At 32.6% G+C, this 9,395-nt stretch overlaps 2 protein-coding genes across 3 annotated transcripts; one reads left to right on the forward strand and one right to left on the reverse strand.

Annotated features, from left to right (window-relative positions):
- The first annotated feature begins 853 nt into the window (after positions 1 to 853).
- Positions 854 to 4,122, forward strand: LOC132725198 (cell death abnormality protein 1-like). 2 transcript variants are annotated; one of them, XM_060710283.1, is made up of 3 exons: positions 854 to 979; positions 1,835 to 1,949; positions 3,109 to 4,122. In XM_060710283.1, the coding sequence occupies exons 2-3, from the start codon at positions 1,880 to 1,882 to the stop codon at positions 3,927 to 3,929; spliced, it is 891 nt and encodes a 296-aa protein (XP_060566266.1). In that variant the 5' UTR covers positions 854 to 979; positions 1,835 to 1,879; the 3' UTR covers positions 3,930 to 4,122. The 2 variants fall into 2 exon arrangements, with proteins under 2 accessions (XP_060566266.1, XP_060566267.1); XM_060710284.1 differs by having other exon boundaries at positions 940 to 976; positions 1,833 to 1,949.
- Positions 4,123 to 4,262: 140 nt separating this feature from the next.
- LOC132725200 (perlucin-like) lies at positions 4,263 to 8,509 on the reverse strand. The gene is made up of 5 exons (XM_060710285.1): positions 8,400 to 8,509; positions 6,959 to 7,065; positions 6,430 to 6,520; positions 5,927 to 6,143; positions 4,263 to 4,520 (listed from the first exon to the last, which is right to left on the reverse strand). The coding sequence occupies exons 1-5, from the start codon at positions 8,452 to 8,454 to the stop codon at positions 4,484 to 4,486; spliced, it is 507 nt and encodes a 168-aa protein (XP_060566268.1). The 5' UTR covers positions 8,455 to 8,509; the 3' UTR covers positions 4,263 to 4,483.
- Between the last annotated feature and the right edge of the window lie 886 nt (positions 8,510 to 9,395).

Genomic DNA, 9,395 nt, shown 5'->3' on the forward strand with positions numbered 1-9,395 from the left:
AGTAGAAAGATTGATGGTTTTCGAGAACGAGTCAAAAGTCCTGATATTTTCTGACTTCCCCTCGTATTGTTCACAAGTTACATACAAACATTCATAAGTCTGACATTACGCTACTACGATGGCTGATTTGCCCCTCGCATTTTCGCCCTGCGACCCCAACCCCCTAAGCGACAAGTCAATAATTAACAAGTTAAAATGGCGCGGGCGCGGAGCGAAAACACGCTAATTAGTGAACGCGCAGGTTGAAGTTTAATACATAAAACTTCGTTCTGCCGGGGGCGCGGGGCGAGATTTAAAAAAAATAAAACGTCGGGGGCGCAAAGCAAAAGCACGCTAATTAGCGCCCCTCTTATTAGCGTGTTTTCGCCCGGGCCTCCGCCATTTTAACTTGTTAATTATAGAGTTTTCGCTTGGCGGAATAGCGGTGCGAAAACACGCTAATTAGCGAGTGCATGTTGTGAAGTTTTATTTATTTTACCTCACTCAGCGCCCCCGCTAATTGTCGTGTTTTCGTCCCGCGACACTACCATTTTATTCTTAAAATCTCGATGTGCACCCCCGCTGGGCGAAGTTTTGTAAATTAAACTGGCACCCTCGCTTATTAGCTTGTTTTTGCTGTGCGCCCCCGCCATTTTAACTTGTTAATTTTCAAATTTTCGCATGGCGAGTTCGCAGGACGAAATCATGAATGGCACAAATCAGCCATCTTACGTTTACCATGTTTATAACCATTTTTAATAACAGATAGTTTAAGATAAAAAACGAGTACATTTACGCATGATAATATGCATATTTTACATAAGGAAACCTTGACTTCAGGTGCAGGCGGTAATAATATACTAAATACATCCAATGACATCTATAACTTTGGTTCAACGATTGAAGCAGGGAAAACGCATGCGCATTTCCCAGGTTTATATAAACATGAGCCCGAAAATATTTTGTATTTGTGAGGACGCCGCTCTGACTACACGAAAAGGTTTGTCCTTTTTATTCGTATTGTAATCTTCATGGGGTTATTTAAAGTGTTCTTTTTTATTTAAAGTTCATGCATAATTATCTTTATAATATGTTTATAGACTTGATAAAATGTGTAAACTAATTAAAAAAAACTTCCATGGATATGCTGTTTTCTGTAATGAATATGAAAATCGTCAAAAATCTTCCACGTTGTGACTTTTTGAGAATTTATCAAACAAACTTGATATAAATTGCTTCAATATTATATGAAGAGTAGATTCTAATATATCAGTTTTGAGCATAACTCCATTGAGCACTTGAGAAACTTAAACATCATATTCGTTGTTTTGCACATATGTAATTGGGTTATAACTGCTTGATATATGGTACATATATCGCTAAAAAAAATTTGGGCTGTCACGCATTAAACATCAATAGTCGGACTTTAATCAAATAATTGTGACGTATCTAACAAAAAGTAAACATTTCTCATATCTTGGTACCTTACATTTGGTGACAAAATGAAACTGAATCATTTAAATCGTACTTAAAAATGGTAATGGCCATTCTTCATGACAAATAAGTTTATTGGAAAATCAGTGTGCCACAATCCTTTACGTTTGAACAAGTTAACGACTCTTATATAACAATGACGTTATCTTCATTTGAGAAGTCATACAAAATGAACTTAATCTACACTTAAAGCCATATAAGACTTATTTATTAAACGAAAGTTCTAATACTTTGTGATTCTTCAAACTTGGTATGCTTTTCATTTCGTTTTTTTAGGTCAAATTATGTTTGCAAAATTAAGCAGAGTTAGAGAGTGAAGTAAAGATAAGGTAATTCACAGTTTATATTTCATTAATTACAGAACACCGCTGCCAGCTAGGGACACTTGGATAATCTGCAACTAAGCATGGAAAAACAAATCAAATTTTACTGCAAGGAAATCTTTTTTCTGTTTGTCATCGTTTGCTTCGTCAAAGGTAAGCTTGGCACTGAATGCACACATTCTACACTTAATACCTTATTGTTTTATCTGATGATATAGATATTGAGAAAAAACATTTTGAGCATATAATACTTGTTTTAATCAATAATTCATGCTTTTGTTTTGGCCTATATAATGCATTTATTGCAAATGTTTGTAAACTAAATTCTTCATTATATGGATAGATTGTAATCGCAACAAAATATAAACATCTATTTAATTTTATCCATTAAATATGGTGCTACATCAGTCAAATATATTTCGTATTTTGTAAAAATAAATATGAAATATAAATATATTTTGGGCGGAGTCAAAACTCATATTTATTTTAAGGGACTTCTTTTGCTATTTTGTTTTAAAAGTCTGATAAATACAAAACAACTTTTGTTAAATTTTGTTTTGAGATAGTAAATGATATGATCACTTTGTTTCCAGATTTTTATACTTCACAACAGCAGGTGTCAAGTGTCGTGTGGCAGCTGTAAAACGTTGCCCCGTACTTCACTTCAGTGTTGTTATATTTTTCTGGTCCTTCGGGATCATTGATGCCAGCACTATTAAGTGTTGAGAATTGAGTACCGCTCAAGCCGTTGCTAGGGGGCGTGAGGGATGTTGCACGTATTCATTATCCCTCATGTACAGACTCAATCAAACCGAGTCTGCAATTCTCTTGTAATTTTGTTGTGATTAATGCTTCCGAGGGATCACTTTGTTTCCAGATTTTTCTAACTAAGAAAATAAATCCGAACACCAGTATCTTTAATTCAGTCATAAACGCTGTACAGACGTTTAAAGAGTTGTTTACGTGACGTCACAGTGTAGCGCTAAACATCGCGTGCAAAACAAGACAATCATTATATTACTGCGCGCTGTATAATTGCAGTTGCGTAGCAAACAAGGGGGCTCGTAACAATTTTCCTTTGATAATGAAATTAAATAAAAACGTTTTTTTTTTTCGTTTTCGTGAAATATGGTATATATTTTCACAAAACAAGATAAAATGCCCCATAATTTCACTCGCCGTCCCGGCTCGTGAAAATATATGGCATGTTATCATGTTTCGTGCAAATATATTCCATTTTTTCACTCAAACGAAATATATCCTGTTAATACTAAATTCCAGTATTAATTTATGTTTAAATCTCATTTTTCAGCTGATACTGATTGTAGCACAAAAATAAAGCCTATTCAAATTCGTAAATGTCCAGACGGTTTAAGGGATGACGGTACAAGCTGCTGGAAAGACACTTACCCTCGAGGAGCTGGGCGTATTCCTGACAAACTACCATGCCAAAAAGGTGAACGCGACGATGGAACAAGCTGTTGGCTTGATTCATACGGAAGAGGAGTGGGTCGTCCGACTGACAAAGCTCCATGTGGAGCTGGACTCAGAGACGATGGGACAAGTTGTTGGAGTGATGCTCATATATATGGGAAAGGATGTTGCTGTACTCTTTGGGGGTGTTGCAACAAATGCAAAAGTGGATATCGTGACGACGGATGTACGTGTAGAAAGCTCGATGTAGGAATAAAGACCACTTTGTTTCATAGACTAAGCTGTAAAGCAACAGAAGATAAATACGGCGTTCGCTGCTACCCAAGATGTAAAAGTGGTTTCTCTCCTGTTGGTTGTTGTATTTGTCAACCACATGGTGGACCAAGAATAGTTCTAAGTCTTGCATCACGCCATAGGTGCCGCGAAAAGGAAGATTTGCATGGTGCCCTGTGCTACCCGAAATGTAAAGAAGGATATAAGTCGGTAGGATGTTGTTTGTGTGAACCAATGGAAGGACCAGGGATCAAGATAACAAATCCAGAACGCCAGTTTTGTGAAGGCAACGATCTGAAGTTCAATGGTATTTGTATTGATACCGAAGGATGTTCGCCATCTGAGCTCGCCAATGCGATAAAAAAGAATACAACTATGTCTGAAGAAATGCTAGATCAATTCATGGAAGAATTAGAAGATGAATAAAAAATGACATGTCACATAAAACTTCGTCAACTTATTTTGTCAATAAATCGTCTGTGTTCTTGCTTCACTTGAATAATGTTTTTTTTTAAAAAAAATGGTAGAAACAAAAAACTAATCATACTATGATATTGAATTCTAATACGATTTAAAATAAATGTATTGCAATAACCAAAATTAAATTTGTTCAATGGTTTATTGTATTTCATTAACCTTTTCCTTTTCATAAAAGTAAATAGCATTGGATTCTTGGCCACAACATTAAACTTCTATCATACCTATTTTGAATCGACATTTTGGTCACCAATATCAAATTATTGTTATTAAAATTACAAAGCACAAGTACAAATAACTTCAAATTTCTTCATTATTAAAATTTCTTCATTATTAAAATAAAAATAAAGATAGAAATAAGAGTAAGAATGTGGATGTGAAAAGAGTAGCGCTTTGCTTTGATTAAATAGATAATAAATTGGCCTTTTTCTTGGTTTAATACAACAACATTTGGATGTTTTGAAAGTTTGACTTTTTTCCAATTTTACATTTATTTACAACGATCAGCCAATTATCTCCAATAGGTTTCCCTCTGGCAACCTGGTGAAATTATCGTAAGAACAATATAGCCGGAATTAAACGAACGTTACATAAAAACATAAAATGACAAATTTTAACAACAATGTAATTAGAAACACCAAGCTATATCTTTCATTTATTTATCAATTTATTTAAACTAGAGGACATAATCTAAATTATTCTGATATTATAGGGTGCAAAATTATGTTTTGTCTTCGCGTATAATCTCCGAAAATATAATCAGTCTTATGTTTAAAACGGGCTTTACCCAGCTTAATTATTTAAAATTCAGCCATCATTGCGAATGTGTTTAGCTTCCTCACAGTGCTAACAATTTTGATGGAGGAGTATATAATTTATTTTGAAAATATTTCATCTGTTCTTTGTTTAAATATTTAGTTTGTTTGCTGTATGGATTTAAAGTCACACTGGCACTTTCATGAGTAACAGATAATAGAATCCTTTTAAAAAGAAGATAAAATTTGTGTCACATAAATATATAAATGCTATCTACAAGTCATTTATTAATCGTGACACACTTACTAATTTAATTTAAACGAACTTTTTTCAAAAGAGTAACATGCGATAGCAATGAAATTATCTTGAAACTTTTCGACATATCTGTACGTAAACGATATGCGGGCCCCTATCGTCGCTTCATTCAGAGATAAAATGAGCCGTGTCATGACAAAACCAACATTATGGGTTTGCGACCAGCATTGATCCAGACCAGCCTGCGCATCCGCGCAGTCTGATCAGGATCCATGCTGTTCGCTATCAGTTTATTTACTTGTTATAGGGTCTGTAAGCGAACAGCATGGATCCTTATCAGACTGCGCGGATGCGCAGGCTGGTCTGGATCCATGCTGGTCGCAAACCCATTATGTTGGTTTTGTTGTGACGTAGCTCAAATGTTGTTGATAAAATTAAGTCATAATACGTCGAACAAATAAGAGTTTATTAGGTCAAATCTTAATGATTAATGGAATTCCACTTAGGTTAAAAAGTTTTAAAACATAAATATCTGATAATTCGTACATAGATCAAGTGAAGATCTCAAAGTTGAAAAATCTGCACATTATTTCAGAGGTAACTTGAATATCGATAATTTCTGCTGGCAATACTTTTTATTTAAGGTCATTTTACACAATACATATGATTATTCTGGAAAAAACGGTGTCAGGTAAAGATTTTATTATTTAAAGACACGTACACAAATGTCAACATATCAAACATCCTCTGTGGTGCCCTACTAAGATTCATGTGGTCAATCGTACCTCTAATCCGCTTTTCTTAATTGTTTAATTTTGACATAATACACATTTACAAGAAGATTGAAATTGATGAGAATTTAAAAAAAAATACGACGTATCACAAAGCAAGAGTTAATGTTTCTACTTGGGAGAAGAATAAAAAGATCTACGTACCTCAGTTCACAGATTGCGTGAATTTTATTGTCACAGGGACCATCATCCCACATATATTTGTGAGGGAAATACAGGAGCCCGCAATCTTCGTCATGTCCATGCCAAGAATCGGGCTGACCAGGAGACCAATCCGTGAAGGTCAAAGGTTGGTTTGTGTCAACATATGTCCATAGTCCCTCAATCAATCGGTCATGTGAACCTATCCAGTAATTAGCATCTGTAAGGATAAATTGTTTTTTCATGTCTTGGTAAATTGATAAAAAAGTATCTTAAACTTAGAAAATTTCAAAAAGAATAAAAAACTAAGTGACTTGCTTATTTAATCATAAACAACAACGACCATTGAGAGAAAATGAAAATACCTTTTAAATATCCGGTACAATATAACTTATATAGTCGTCAGTTGAAAAACTGCACTTTGTGTGGTTCCCCAATTAAATGTTTATTCTTCCTAATTATGATGCACATTAGGAAAAAATAAAACAAATAAGTAAGACATATACCCTTCATTCTGAGCAAATACGTCTTCAAAAAAGAATTTTCATCAGCTGTGTCTATATGAACCAGATGAGCATATGACTGCTCACAGAAAGTCTGAAACCAAAAGCTTGCTCAAAATGATAACATCACGAGAAACTCATTGCTCCTAAATATATAAAGCATATATTATGTGCATACAGAAACAATAATACTAGTATCCAGGTTTTGTTATATAATTTAAACCTGTATTTAAGCTTGGCAATCTGAAGTCCGAATTCGAAAAAGAAGATAATGACTACCAAGATTTTATATTGAATAACGTAAACGAATATACTTGTATTATGTTATAAGACCGTTTTATGTTTAGTTTAATGGTTTTGGCATGATATCAAAAGAAGTAAAGCATTATTTTACGAGACATTTTATGATGGGCAGAGCTTTCCATAATCTTATATGGTAGGTTAATTATGTCCCAGACGCAAATTAAAATTCACTAAGGAATCACTACATCACATAGATATAAAGTAACATATAAAGAAACATATATTATACCTCTGCATCTGCAAAAGAGAATGCATTTTCACTGATAAAGTAGCAAGACCCATTGTATCTTATCCACTTATCTTGACAACCACATACTTCTTTGAGTTCTTCCTGTCCTACAAGTAAAATGATCTTGTCCTACAAATACATGTATTAATGATCTTGTCCTACAAATAATAATGATCTTGTCCTACAAATAATTATGTCAATACAATGAAACAGACGAAGAAAGAATAAGATTTATAACTCTATTATCTAATGATAATAAATTCTGAAAAGCAGAAATTAACAGAAAAAATGCAAATTTGTTATAAATTGCGAACACATTTGATCGAGGCTATTCATGACACATGAAGGAATTTGTATCATCCCACTTACGTCAGGACTATTAAAACTTCCACATATAATGCATTTGATTCAATGAACCATAAGTGATAGGAAAAATGTATATATCATCTAAAATAATGGATGGCCAACTGCAACATTTTCACGTAACACCATTTGTTTTTGGGTAAATATAGTTCTGAAAGATAAAATAGATAAGCTATGTATGCAAAGTAAAACATGGAATTTATATCATCATTAATTTTAGTTTGTTGAAGACAACCAGTTTAGCCTGTTGAGACACAAATTGCTACGTTTTGGGACGTTTTGGGAACAGTTATTTCAACAACAAAGACAATGCTGTAGTAGTACTAAGATATTAACAATCCGACATGGTTAAAAGACACGGAATCTGCAGCAAAACAAATCAAACACATATATTTTTTCTGGAGTTGGTATTTCGTTTCATGTTTCATCTGAAAAGGTTTAAACATATATCTAATGATATTTCTATAGCTTTGAAAGTAAGACTTATGTTCCTTCTATGGTTGAAACTAAGAATGTTTCTGTAATCTAACACGTATGGAAGTTGTTTGTTATGAGAATGAATTGTTCCCTAACAAAATATTATAAGGTTGTAACCGTTTGGCAATGATCTTATGCATACGACATAAACTCTTAGGGAATTATATATTTATACTTCTTTCATACAGGAACTTCGGAAGTTTTTAATTAAAAAAAATTGTTTTCCGGCCAAATACCCGTCTAAAATCAATTCAATACAAATGAAATTTAAATACAAATGAAGAAATAAAAATGATAGTTCTTTCATAATAATATAGTTCTAAACTAAAATGTGAAGGATAGTTCTTGCCGTAAGAAAATAAAATGTGGCTCTAAAATAAAATTTATATTGCAATATTTTTATAAATGAATAAATGAAAATATGATTTTTATTATGGTTTTAAATTAGCATCGACTATGTTTGTAAATATGCTATTCAAATGTATCTATTTGGTCGAATAATATGAAATGGAAACGTACACAAAACTATAATCCATTGCCAATCTTATGTTTGAGTATGTATTTAATATCGTATTGAGGAAATTACTTAAAAATCTCTCACCTTTCACGAAGGGGATAGTAAGCATAAGAATCGGTATCAATTTTTGTAAGTCCATATTCTGCCCTCTTTATACAAGTAATAGTGCAGGCACTACAAATAGATTTCACCTCTTACTGATAAGTAAAGGTGACGATACCAAATATAATTCAAATCTTTTGCAGTACTACACAAGTAGTATGCTCATTTAACTATTGCATTGTAATGACCCATTGCTCTGTTACGTCAGTTTGCATTGACTTATTCATGTCATCGATTTATTCATGACATCATATCATCTAAAAATCTATTATTTGTCTGAAGATCTTTTATATCTATTATTTGATCACATTCAATTTATGTATAAAAGATTGGCTATAAACTTTGATACAATAGTTTTTGAACTTTTTGATCGTTAAATAACTTCTTCATCTACAAAACCTTTTGAACAGTTCTGTTAAGGTTTTACGACATTTTCTTTGAAAAACAATATTATACCCAGTTAACATTTATACATCATCATAGCATAACATTATGCATTACAAAATTGAATTAATTTATAATATGAATAATTTGTGAAAAGTAAATTTCTACCTGACGGACTTTATATGTAAAATTATTTTTGTTAAAGGAATATCATTACAGATACTCAAATAAACAATCTATTGTACAATCATCTAATATTTTAATCCTAAAATATATTTATATATTCGTCTTCAGAAAGTACACGACGTCTAATAAAATTAGAGTTAGTTTTTCGACCGCAATCTCCTTCCATGATAGTAAAAAATTGATCACCGATTTATAAAAAGATCTAGATAATATTCCAAATGCTTTGTAAAAATGCATTAACACCATGATTTTACAATGCTGGAAAATGTCAGTTATTATTTCAAATATGTAAAAATGTACAGACCGTAAATCAAAACTATTTTCGTTTTTGAATCATCTTGTATCTGCATAAATGTTAAATAGTTAAGGACTATGTGTTATATCTTGAGATTATTTCTGGAAACCTGG

The sequence above is a fragment of the Ruditapes philippinarum genome, unplaced genomic scaffold (assembly GCF_026571515.1).
Source record: "Ruditapes philippinarum isolate M1 unplaced genomic scaffold, ASM2657151v2 ctg673_1_1_1_1, whole genome shotgun sequence".
Classification (NCBI taxonomy): Eukaryota; Metazoa; Mollusca; class Bivalvia; order Venerida; family Veneridae; genus Ruditapes; species Ruditapes philippinarum.